This window comes from Hyperoodon ampullatus (genome assembly GCF_949752795.1).
Source record: "Hyperoodon ampullatus genome assembly, chromosome: 13".
NCBI lineage: Eukaryota > Metazoa > Chordata > Mammalia > Artiodactyla > Ziphiidae > Hyperoodon > Hyperoodon ampullatus.
In genome coordinates, this window is record NC_136926.1 from 24,673,345 (window position 1) to 24,684,677 (window position 11,333).

Here is an 11,333-nt window from a genome sequence, read left to right on the forward strand (position 1 = left end):
GAGTCAAGAAGGTCACAGGATCAGAGCAGGGACTCACGTGTCTCTGAAGCCTTGGAGAGGGGGCTGACCTTTGAGCTACCTTACCCTCAGGTGTGTCAATGCCCCTCCCTTGAGCAAGCGCTGGCCAGGCCTACCGGCTGGAGGGTAAGAACAGAAAGACAGCTTCCACTATGCTGCCAGCTGGGACCTGTGCCAGGCCAATGGACCCACTTCCCCCGCTTCCTCCCCCACCATGACCATTCCAGGCTCAGCAGCCAGTCCCCAGGGTAGGCCACCTTGCCCTGGCCACCTCTATGTTGGGAAGTCGGTGCCTGTGTCTTTAAATTCTCAGCAGGTTGAAACGGCTGATGACATCACTGGTTCCCGGGAGCTAGCGGAGGAGCTGGAGCCCAAGGGAACCCGGGCTGCCGGGGGCTGCAGACATGGAGGGCCAGGGCATCAGTGGCAGCGTGAGGCCGGGGACCCGGGCTGGCCTGGGCCCCCTGCCCATGCCCCATGGGATTTCCCAAACTGGGGCACCCTCCAAGGTAAGACCCCTAAATCCTAGTTCCCCCATTCCTGATCCTTAGTCCCACACCCCCCCACATACTGCAGGCACCCTGGTGCCCCAGCTGAGGGGCTGGCACTCTTCTCTGCCCACCAAGCAGGGACTGGGCAAACAGGGTACCCTAGGGGCTGAGGGGGTAGTGATGGGACACTCAGAGAGAGGTGGAGTTAGCTGTCTCCAGGACCTCCTGGGAAAGCCCTGGACCAGGTATCAGGGGACCCAGCTGTGCTCCAGCTTTGCTATGTGACCTTGGGCAAGTTGCTTGTCCTCTCTGAGCTAATGCAAAATGAGGAGGCTTGTCCCTGAAGACTGAAACTGTGACATCTGGGATGTCTAAGTTGTTAGTGCTGGAGGCGGTGTGGTGTTTGGGGTGGGGGTTTGGAGTGGGACACTAGGAACCAAGGAGGATGCCCAAAATGCAAGCCTCAAAGAGCTGAGTTTGGGGACAGAGGTGGAGGCAGAGTTTCAGATTCTCTGAACCAAGCAGGACACGGGATGCAGACAGAACTGCATCTCTGGAGGCAGGGATGGGGCCACCCCAGGGTGAGTGTAAACCTCCTTCTACCCTCCCTGGCCAGGAACACTTTATCCTGACTTCTGGAGACAGGGACATCAGACAGGGACAGATGGGAAAGGAAGAGGAGGTCCCTGCAGGGCCCCACCCGCCCTGCCACTCCACCTGCTGGACATAAAGAGGATACTTGCTTGCCTGTCCTCACAGGTGGGGTGACAAGGGTAAGAGGGTACAACTTGTGCACAGTGGTGCAGTGCCAGGATCAACAGAATCCTGGACTTGCTCTGGGTGTTAGAATCACACTTGGGAGGATGGACTATTCCATGGAGCTCAAATAGAAGCCTAGCAAATGTTGGGCTCATACATGCAGAGGATATGAGACTTAGGCTTCCCAGGATAAGGTGTGGCCAGGGATTCTTCACCAGGTTCCTTCATTTTAAGACAGGGAAACTGAGGCCCTGGGCAGGGAAGTGCTTGCCTAAGGTCACACAGAGCTGGGCTGGGAATCGACATGGCCAGTCCTAACCCAGGCTCTTGCTCCTGCACGGAGCTCTGGGAATGGGTGACGAGGACAGAGAGGGCTGTGACCAAGGAACTGGGGATGTTTGGCAGGGGGAACCTGAGGGTTCCTGTGTACTGTGGAGGAAAGGGGGTGGTGTTTAACAGGCTGGCCCCAGGGTGTCCTGAGTGGGAAGATCTGGGGGGGTGTCAGATCAGTAGCCCTTGGCTAGGGGAGCAGCAGGGACTGCAGGGGTGCGTGGTGCTCAGGGAAGCTGACTCCAGCCACCCAACACTCCAGGGTGGCCAGGGAGTGGGTGTCAGCCAGGAAGGCAAGGAGAGCCCTCGGGTCCAGGCTCACACTCTGCCTCCTTTGAGTTGGGGGTCTTAGTTTCCCCATCTATGAAAGAGGTGTCACAGGTGAGGGAGGGGATAGGTTTCCATGTCTTGTTTCCTCCAGAAGAGAAGCTGATTCACAGCAGAATGGATTGAGGTGAGAAATTAGGAAGAACTTCCTCAGAAAGATGGGCCTTTCTTAGCTAGACAGAGTCTGCTGGGGTCTATATGGAAGTGGAGGCCGGGTTAGGGTTGACTCTGAGGCTCTGACTTGTCCTATATCCAAGATGGACTCATGTTTTCAGCTCCCAGCGAAGGAGGACGCAGCACCAGTACGCTCGGAACCAAGGTTGGCTCTGACACCTGTGGGGCCACCAGCAGCAATGCCACCTTCCTCAAAGGGGCCAAGGCTGGCTCTGGCATCTCCCGGACCCATCCTGGCTCCAATGTCTACCCCTGGAGGGCAGAAAACAGCTCCTGCCCACCGCAGCTCCAGCCTGGCTCCAACATCTATGGGCCAGTTGGTGATGTCTGCCTCGGCTGGGCCGAAGCCTCCTCCAGCTACCCTGGGGCCCAGGCTGGCTCCACTGTCCAGGGACCAGAAGCAGGTGCCACCTGCCTTCATGGGACCCAAGCCAGCCCTGGCTGCTTCAGGCCTGAGCCTGGCTGTGGCATCTGAGAAACAGCCCCCACAGCCCCCCTCCAGCTCTTCCCCAGTGCCCAGTCCAGTTCTGTCACTCTCTCAGGAACAGGCCCTGACTCCAGCATCCATGACATCAGCCCTGGCCTCTGTGGGATGGACACCAGCTAAACAGAGGGATGCCCCAGCCCCTAGACCTCTCTCCCCTTCAGAAGGGCATCTCCAGCCCCCGACTCAGACATCTGGTCCTGTGGGCTCCCCATCCTTGATTCAAGCCCCCCCAGACCCTTGGATCTCCCCCTCCTTCAGAGCCCGGCCTGAGGCCCCCCACAGCAGCCCTGAGGATCCTGTCTCGTCCTGGCCACCACAGACTCTGCCCCTGGATGTGGGCCAGGGTCCTCCAGAGCCTGGCACTCGCTCCCCCGGACTTCTCTACCCTACCTTCCGGCCAGGGGCCCCCTTAGCCCAGACTGTGCCCCCACCTCTGCCCAAGCCACCCCGATCTCCCAGCCGCTCCCCCAGCCGCTCTCCAAACCACTCCCCGTGTGTCCCCCCAGCTCCTGAGATGGCCCTCCCCAGGCCCGGCACCCTGGGTGCCGGGCCTGGTGGGCATCTGAGCCCCAACCTTCAGCCCAGAGAAACCCCAGCCCCTCTTACCACCTCCTCTTCTACATCCACCTCGTCATCCTCCTCTTGGTCAGCTCAGCCCACCTGCAAGAGCGACCCTGGCTTCTGGTGAGGGGCCCTCTCCCAAGACATTGCTGGGGCTTGAACTCTAAGACTAGCCATCCTTCTAGGGTGGCTTACCCTACTCCACCCCAGCTGACCTCCTTGAGGAAGACTCCCTGTGGGTGTTAGGCCCACTCTGGGGCCCTCGGAAGACAGCATCCTCTCCTAAGGGACTTGCCTACCCCCCCTCAGTTGATCTCCCCTGGAAGAGTCTGGTGAAAGGGACCCTGGGCCCACTGTGGGTCCTTCTGAGGGCTGAGAGTCAAGCTTATTTCCCCAGAAAAAGCCCTGTGGGAGGGAGGTTGAGGGTAAGAGAGTGGTCCCCAGTAGTAACCCCTTCTGTACCCCCACATCCCCAGGATCACTGTGGTCACATGGAACGTGGGCACCGCCATGCCCCCCGATGATGTCACATCCCTCCTTCACCTGGGCAGCAGCAGCGATGACAGTGACAGGGCAGACATGATCGCCATAGGGTGAGGGGACAGGGCGAGTAGACTCCCTCCTGAGCCCCTCCTGCCTCCCAGACCCTCTCCCGCGGGAGGGGTTTCTAGGGCGCCCCCCCATCCGAAGGCCGCCTCACAGTCCCCCACAGGTTGCAGGAAGTGAACTCTATGATCAACAAGCGGCTCAAGGACGCGCTCTTCACCGACCAGTGGAGCGAGCTCTTCATGGACGCACTGGGGCCCTTCAACTTCGTGCTGGTAACTCCTCCCTCAACCCCCGGGCAGGTGGAGACCCCTGGATTCTCGGCCCTAGCTCTGCCTTGATTCACCGTGGGGCCCGCTGGGCCTCGGTGGCCGGGTCCATGAAATGGGAGGATGGAGGAGCAGACCTTTAAGAACCGGAAAAGGCGAGGGCGGGGGCGGGGGAGTTGTGTCCTGTCTCTCAGCCTCCTCACGCCTCTGCTGCAGGTAAGTACTGTGCGGATGCAGGGCGTCATCCTGCTGCTGTTCGCCAAGTACTACCATCTGCCCTTCCTGAGGGATGTGCAGACTGATTGCACGCGCACTGGCCTGGGTGGCTATTGGGTGAGCGTGGAAGCGGCCTGGGAGGGTACAGGGCCCTAAGGGATCCGTAGATTAGTCCCCGGACCCCCGCGTACTGGCAATATCCCCACCCCAAGCTACACCCCTTACTCTGAGGCCCGCCTCTCCCCACCCACCCCCACCCCTTGTTTTCTAGACCCCGCCCCTCCTAGTGTTCCACTCCCATCCCTAGAACCCACCCCTCTCCACACCTCCACGGGTCCTGGGCCTCACCCGCTGACCCCGCCCACCTAAGCCCCGCGGGCCTCACCTCCTAGCCTAGGCCCCGCCCATGACCCACCCAACCTTGTTTCCCAAGGGCAACAAGGGTGGAGTGAGTGTGCGACTGGCCGCCTTCGGGCACATGCTGTGCTTCCTGAACTGCCACCTGCCGGCCCACATGGACAAAGCGGAGCAGCGCAAGGACAACTTCCAGACCATCCTCAGCCTCCAGCAGTTCCAGGGGCCTGGAGCTCAAGGCATCTTGGATCACGAGTATGGGCCGGGGCGGGACCTAATGGGGCTTGGGCGGGGCTAGTGAAGGAGGGGTGGGCCTCAGGGGCGAGGCCGGTGCGCCTTGTGGGGAGAGGCGGGGCCTATGGGGGTGGAGACCACCCACACTATAGCTAGGAACAAGAAAGCTGGTAAGTTTGATGGGGAGGTGGAGCCTGCAGGGTGGAGCTTTGCCGAGGGGCAAGGCCTTGCTGGGGGTCGGAACCTAACTTCTAGGTCTACACCCCCTGCTGCTCCGTGGTGGGCTGGAGGCTCTGCAGCAACCCACCCACCCTCTGCGTCATCACTGGGAGCAGCTGTCGGGTTGGATGGGGGCAGAGAAGGATCTGGGTTGGGCTCTTTACCCCATGGACCCCGCTGACCCCCACCTCCGAACAGCCTCGTGTTCTGGTTCGGGGACCTGAACTTCCGCATCGAGAGCTACGACCTGCACTTCGTCAAATTTGCCATCGACAGCGAGCAGCTCCACCAGCTCTGGGAGAAAGACCAGGTGGGGAATCCCAGCCTGGACCCCAAAACCCCAAGCACACAGAACATGCCCTAGGACCACCTGTACCCTAGGCTATGGTCCTTGCCCTCATCTGCACTGCCCAAGCTCTTGTCCAATTCTGTGCTTCTGGACCCTCACAGCTCAACATGGCCAAGAACACCTGGCCCATCCTGAGGGGCTTCCAGGAGGGGCCCCTCAACTTTGCGCCCACCTTCAAGTTTGACGTGGGTACTAACAAATATGATACCAGGTGAGCTCAGAACTGGGATGAGAGGTGGGGATGTGGGCTGAGGTCTTCTGGATAAGGGAGACAGGAAAGAGAGACAGGAGGCAGATGTGCCTTGACCCCCAACCCCTGATACTCAGCCTACCCTTGCCCACCGCAGTGCCAAGAAGCGGAAGCCAGCCTGGACAGACCGTATCCTGTGGAAGGTCAAGGCTCCAGGTGGAGGTCCCAGCCCCTCGGGACGGGAGAGCCACCGGCTCCAGGTGACCCAGCACAGCTACCACAGCCACATGGAATACACTGTCAGCGACCACAAGCCCGTGGCTGCCCAGTTCGTCCTGCACGTGAGTCCTGGCCTCATGCTCCCCGCATGACATCCCCAGGCCCAGCTCAGCATCCCACTGCCCCCCGGTAACCCCTTACACCTGCCCTCAGTAGCATCCACTTGTCACAGCAGACAGGGAGTGGGATTATGATCTCCATTATTTATTTATTTATGTATTTATTCATTCATTCATTCATTCATTCATTCATTCATTCTTGGCCATACCACGTGGCATGTGGGATCTTAGTTCCCGGACCACGGATCGAACCCATGCCCCCTGCACTGGGAGCTCAGAGTCTTAACCACTGGACTGCCAGGGAAGTCCTATGATCTCCATTTTCAGGTGAAAAAACTGAGGCCCAGAGACACAGCACCCCTTGCCCCAGGTCACATGGCTACTAAAGGGAAGGTTAGCATTTGAACCCTGGCTAGTCTGATTTCAAAGGGTATACCTTTTCCATTAATCTCTAATGCCCCTTTTCTGAGAAAGGCTTAGGGCAACTTATGTTAAAATTCACATATATAATAAGACCAGCCACCAAAATATTTACTCAAATCCCATGTAGCATTCATTCACATTCATTTATTATTTATTTACCATCTTACCATATGTGATGGGGAGGGGGAGTAGAGATACAAAAAAATACAAAGCTAAACTCTAAACAGTTACTATAAAATTTAGCATTGTGTTTAGGATTTTTTTATTATAAATTTTTATTGATTTATGTATTTATTTTTGGTTGCATTGGGTCTTCCTTGCTGCACGCAGGCTTTCTCTAGTTGCAGTGAGCGGGGGCTACTCTTTGTTGTGGTGCGCGGGTTTCTTACTGCAGTGGCTTCTCTTGTTGCGGAGCTCGGGCTCTAGGCGCACAGGCTTCAGTAGTTGTGGCGCATGGACTTGGTTGCTCCACGGCATGTGGGATCTTCCCAGACCAGGGCTCGAACCCGTGTCGCCTGCATTGGCAGGTGGATTCTTAACCACTGCACCACCAGGGAAGCCCCTGTGTTTAGGATTGGGGCTCCTAGCTGCCAAAGGAGAAAGGGGAAATCCAAGAATGTCAGAACTGGATCTTAGAGACCACGTAGTCCAACTTTCTGTTAGTGGAGTAGGCATGCGCCCCAAGTCGCACACAGGCTCAGCAGCAGAGTGGGGTAGAGCCCAATTTCCAGTCCTGAAACCCAACTCTGGGCTCTCCGATTCTCTTGATCTGATAAGAGGGAGCCCAGCAGACCAGAGAATGTTTTCCCTGCTAACTTTGTCATATGGTCAGTCAGAGGGACAGTGGCCAATGTCCTCAGCTGGGAATGGAAATCTGCCCATGTCTGGCCTCCCATGACCTTTGGTAAAAGCCTTGGGTGGGAGGTTTAACCCCCAATCAGGGACCTCACCTTGAGAACCACTCCTTTTGGGTGCCCTGTCCTTCCCTCCTTATCTAGAACCCTGTCCCTTGTAAAACATTACCTGTTGAGCACCTACTATATGCCAGAGCCTGTGTAGCCTACTTCATGTATGTCATCCCTTTGAATACTGTGGTAGGCCCTGAGGATATCCAAATTCTTCTTTCAGTTTTACTGATGAGAGAAACAGAGGCTCAGAGAACTTAAATCTCTTATCCAAAGCAACACAGCACAGGGCTCAGCAGGAGTTTTGACCCCACAAGGCCCTAAAGGGTATTTCCAAGAGCGCAACCTGGCCAGACCTGCTGTTAGGAACCCACAGCAGGGAGAGGATGTGCTGGTTTCTTCTAAGCAGCTTGGCTTAGAAGCTGAGGAGGGAGAGAAAGTTGAAACCAGATAAACAGGGGAGCAGACAAAGCCGGAGGCTGGCACCACTGAGTCTTTTCCTGAGGGACAGAGGTGAAGCCAATATCCTGGCCACCTGCCACCCCAGCAACCCCATCCACATGGTGACCCCCTGCTCAGCCTGGGGTGACCCTGGGAAGAGAAGATTCTTTTGTCTCCATGGACTGATGACAAACAAGGTTAATAGTGGTTCCTTAATACAGGTGGGGAAACTGAGTCTTACTTAGCCTGATGAGGGGCTTACCTGAGGTCATGAAGCAGGTTAGTAGCAGAGCCTGGACGGTCTCCAGCCACCTACCCAGAGCTCTTCTTGCCTGCTCATGGGTGTTAACTTTACTCCAGAATATCCAGTGCATCATGGGACTCCTTTGTTAGCTTATAGGCAAGTCATTCATTGAGCACCTACTGTATACTGAGAAGTTTATAGGACGCTTTATATGGTATCTCATTGAATCTGCAGAGCAACGCCAAGAGTTAAATAAGATCATCAGAGTTTAAGGACAGGAGCCCTTCTATTCAGGGAGGTCAAGAAACTCACCTTGGGTCACACTGCATAACAATGGCAGAGCCAGGGACAAACCCACGGTCTACTAAGCTTCAAAGCTGTGTTCTCACTCACTCCCTAAGGAGGCTAAGGACAAAAAGAGCCCTGAGCTGGGAGGCAGGAAACCTGGCATTCATCCTGGACCTGTTCTTCCTCAGTTTCCCAGTCTGTGCAGTGGCTTCAAAGGCCCTTCATCTCAGCCAATTTGTGCCGACGCAGGCCCAAGGGCTCTAGGTGCATAGAATACTAGAGGGTCTCGCCTGATGTTGCCCCCTGCCCCTGGGCAGTTTGCCTTCAGAGACGACGTGCCGCTTGTGCGGCTGGATGTGGCAGACGAGTGGGTGCGGCCGGAGCAGGCTGTGGTGAGGTACCGCATAGAGACGGTGTTTGCCCGCAGCTCCTGGGACTGGATCGGCTTGTACCGGGTGAGACGGGCAGGGGTGGTCGGTACATCGGGGAAGGAAGGGCCTGAAGGGGCAGCCAGGGACCCACGTGGAGTCCCTGGCTTCCCCAGAGTTTGAGGCTGCTGGGGTCAGTCCTTAGGGGTCACGACCCTGATTGCTCTCACCCCAGGTGGGTTTCCGCCACTGCAAGGACTACGTGGCTTATGTCTGGGCCAAACACGAGGATGTGGATGGGAACATCTACCAGGTACTTAAGGGGAGGGGGAGAGTGGGAGGAAGTCCCCATTGCCCTTGGGGGCTCAGGATTCAGCTTGAAGGGTCCTGAGGCTGCCTCCCTCACCCCAACCTGGGCCTAACCCCCCCGGCCCACCAGGTGACATTCAGTGAGGAGTCACTGCCCAAGGGTCACGGAGACTTCATCCTGGGCTATTATAGCCACACCCACAGCATCCTCATCGGGGTCACTGAGCCCTTCCAGGTAAGTAGGCCAGGCTGCAGGGGCAGGGGCACCAAAGGAGTATTCAAATGCCTCTACAGCTTCTACATTCTGTTCTGTGACCTCCTACAAGTATCCTGACCTTCCTGGGTCTGCCAAGGGGGAGGGTGGGAGTGGTTCCCAGAGGCCTCAGTGGCCAGCTGGGGAGAGCGGCACCCCAGTGACCAGCCTTCCCCCCAGATCTCACTGCCTACCTCGGAGCTGGCCAGCAGCAGCACAGACAGCTCGGGTGCCAGCTCGGAGGAAGAGGATGACAGCACCCTGGAGCTGCTTGCATCCAAGTCCCGCAGCCCAAGCCCTGGCAAGTCCAAGCGGCACCGTAGCCGAAGCCCAGGTCTGGCCCGCTTCCCCGGCCTCGCCCTGCGGCCCTCATCCTGTGAACGCCGTGGCACCAGCCGAAGCCCCTCGCCCCAGAGCCGCCGCCTGCCTCGGGTAGCCCCCAACAGGGGCAGTGATGGTGGCAGCCAGGGCAACAGTGAGGAGGGTTCCCCTGGGCTGCCTGGGTCCTGGGCATTCCCACCATCTGTGCCTCAAAGCCTGGGGTTGCTGCCTGCCTTGCGCCTAGAGACCGTAGACCCTGGCAGTGGAAGCTCCTGGGGACCCGATCGGGAGGCCCCGGCCCCCGACAGCCTGTCTCCCAGCCCCCAGGGTCAGCAGGGCCTGGAGGAAGGGGGCCTGGGGCCCTGAGGGTGAGGTGGGCAGGCAGGCCTACGTGGCCCCCACTCTGCCTCAATCTTCTGCAAACCCACCTGCCTCCCTCCTGCTGCTGCTCCAGCTTTATGTGCACCTGCCACTCTATTCTGGCCAAGGGTGGCCAACTGGGGTCCCCCAAACTTGGTCCTGGCACCTCAACTGTGACAATCAGCAAACCCCTATCCCAGCCCCCATCTGGGATGGGGGAGCAAACCTAGAGGTCATCAATTAGGAATTAAATTCTCCAGCCTCACTCCTGACTTCTTCCTAACTTGTTAGCAGTCTGGGGTTGGGGGCAGTCAGAGGAAGGGACTAAAGAGATGAGAGGATGATAGATCTGACAATTACCAGGCACCAGCTGTATACATTACACATGCCATGTCCTTTAAGCTGCACCACAAGTTGTGGTGTTGAGTTCAGTGTAGTTCTTAGCTCCATTTCACAGGTGAGCAAACTGAGGCCTCCAAGAGGTTATGTGAACCTTTAAAAATCAGACGCCTAGGGCTTCCCTGGTGGCGCAGTGGTTGAGAGTCCGCCTGCCGATGCAGGGGACACGGGTTCGTGCCCTGGTCTGGGAAGATCCCACATGCCGCGGAGTGGCTAGGCCCGTGAGCCATGGCCGCTGAGCCTGCGTGTCCGGAGCCTGCGCGTCCAGAGCCTGCGCGTCCGGAGCCTGTGCTCCACAGCGGGAGAGGCCACAACAGAGAGGCCCGCGTACCGGAAAAAAAAAAAAAAAAAAAATTAGACGCCTAAGCACAGTTTGGCTGTGTGCTGGAGGGAGGGAACATTTACTAGGTGGTGAGTGCTGTCTGTGAGTTGGTTCGCTTAATCCTCAACAACCCTATGAGATAGGTCCTATTTACACTCCCCTTTTTCAGACGAGGAAACTAAGGCTCAGAATGAAGGAGGTCTCTTGCTTAAGGGCACAGGGGAGATCTGAATTTAGGTCTAGGCCAGAAAGAATGGGCCAGGGCTGGGCCAGGAAGAGCATAGCAGCTGTTAAGAGAAGGGGTCCCCTGGGGAGGTGAGTTGGGAAGCCCCTCTCTAGCTTCTGCCACCCTGGATTCAGACACAGGCACTTCTGTGACATCCCTTATTCCCCACCTGCTGCCCTAGACCTCAGCAGGCAGACACTGGGGCTTCCCTGGGCAAGTTCTTGAGACATGCATTAATTTCACAACATAGACATATATGTACCTCCTCCTGGTACCTCCTGGGGCTGCTGCAATGTTACCTTCTCCCCATTCCCATCTGGATGTTAATTTCACTGGGAAGGCCCAAGCCTGGGGCTGCAGAATGAGCCTCCTGAATACCACATCCAAGCACAGAGGGGTTGTGTCACCAGCCCAAGATCACCCAGCACAGCAGGAGACGTGGTCCAGCATTTGGGCCTTGGCACCCCCACCCTACCCATGCAGCCCTCTGGCTATCCACAAGAGCCTGTCCATGCTTCACTCTAACACGTGGAGGGGAAGCTGAGACCCCCCAAGGCCTAGCAAAGCCAGGGACGAGGTCCAGTCTTGTGCCCAGGAGAGCTGGAACTGAGG

At 57.5% G+C, this 11,333-nt stretch overlaps 1 protein-coding gene across 6 annotated transcripts; it reads left to right on the forward strand.

Moving 5' to 3' along the window:
* Nucleotides 1-277: 277 nt before the first annotated feature.
* Nucleotides 278-9,780, forward strand: INPP5J (inositol polyphosphate-5-phosphatase J; the record flags this gene model as incomplete). Of its 6 annotated transcripts, none has more annotated exons than XM_079718237.1 (13): nt 278-527; nt 2,183-3,270; nt 3,624-3,740; nt 3,860-3,968; nt 4,179-4,295; nt 4,612-4,787; nt 5,184-5,295; nt 5,436-5,545; nt 5,682-5,865; nt 8,481-8,618; nt 8,767-8,844; nt 8,971-9,075; nt 9,274-9,780. In XM_079718237.1, 13 exons carry the CDS (start codon nt 423-425, stop codon nt 9,778-9,780), a joined length of 2,946 nt encoding a protein of 981 aa, XP_079574363.1. The 6 variants fall into 6 exon arrangements, with proteins under 6 accessions (XP_079574363.1, XP_079574364.1, XP_079574365.1 ...); XM_079718238.1 differs by having other exon boundaries at nt 317-527; nt 2,201-3,270; XM_079718239.1 differs by having other exon boundaries at nt 423-527; nt 2,183-2,244.
* Nucleotides 9,781-11,333: the final 1,553 nt, after the last annotated feature.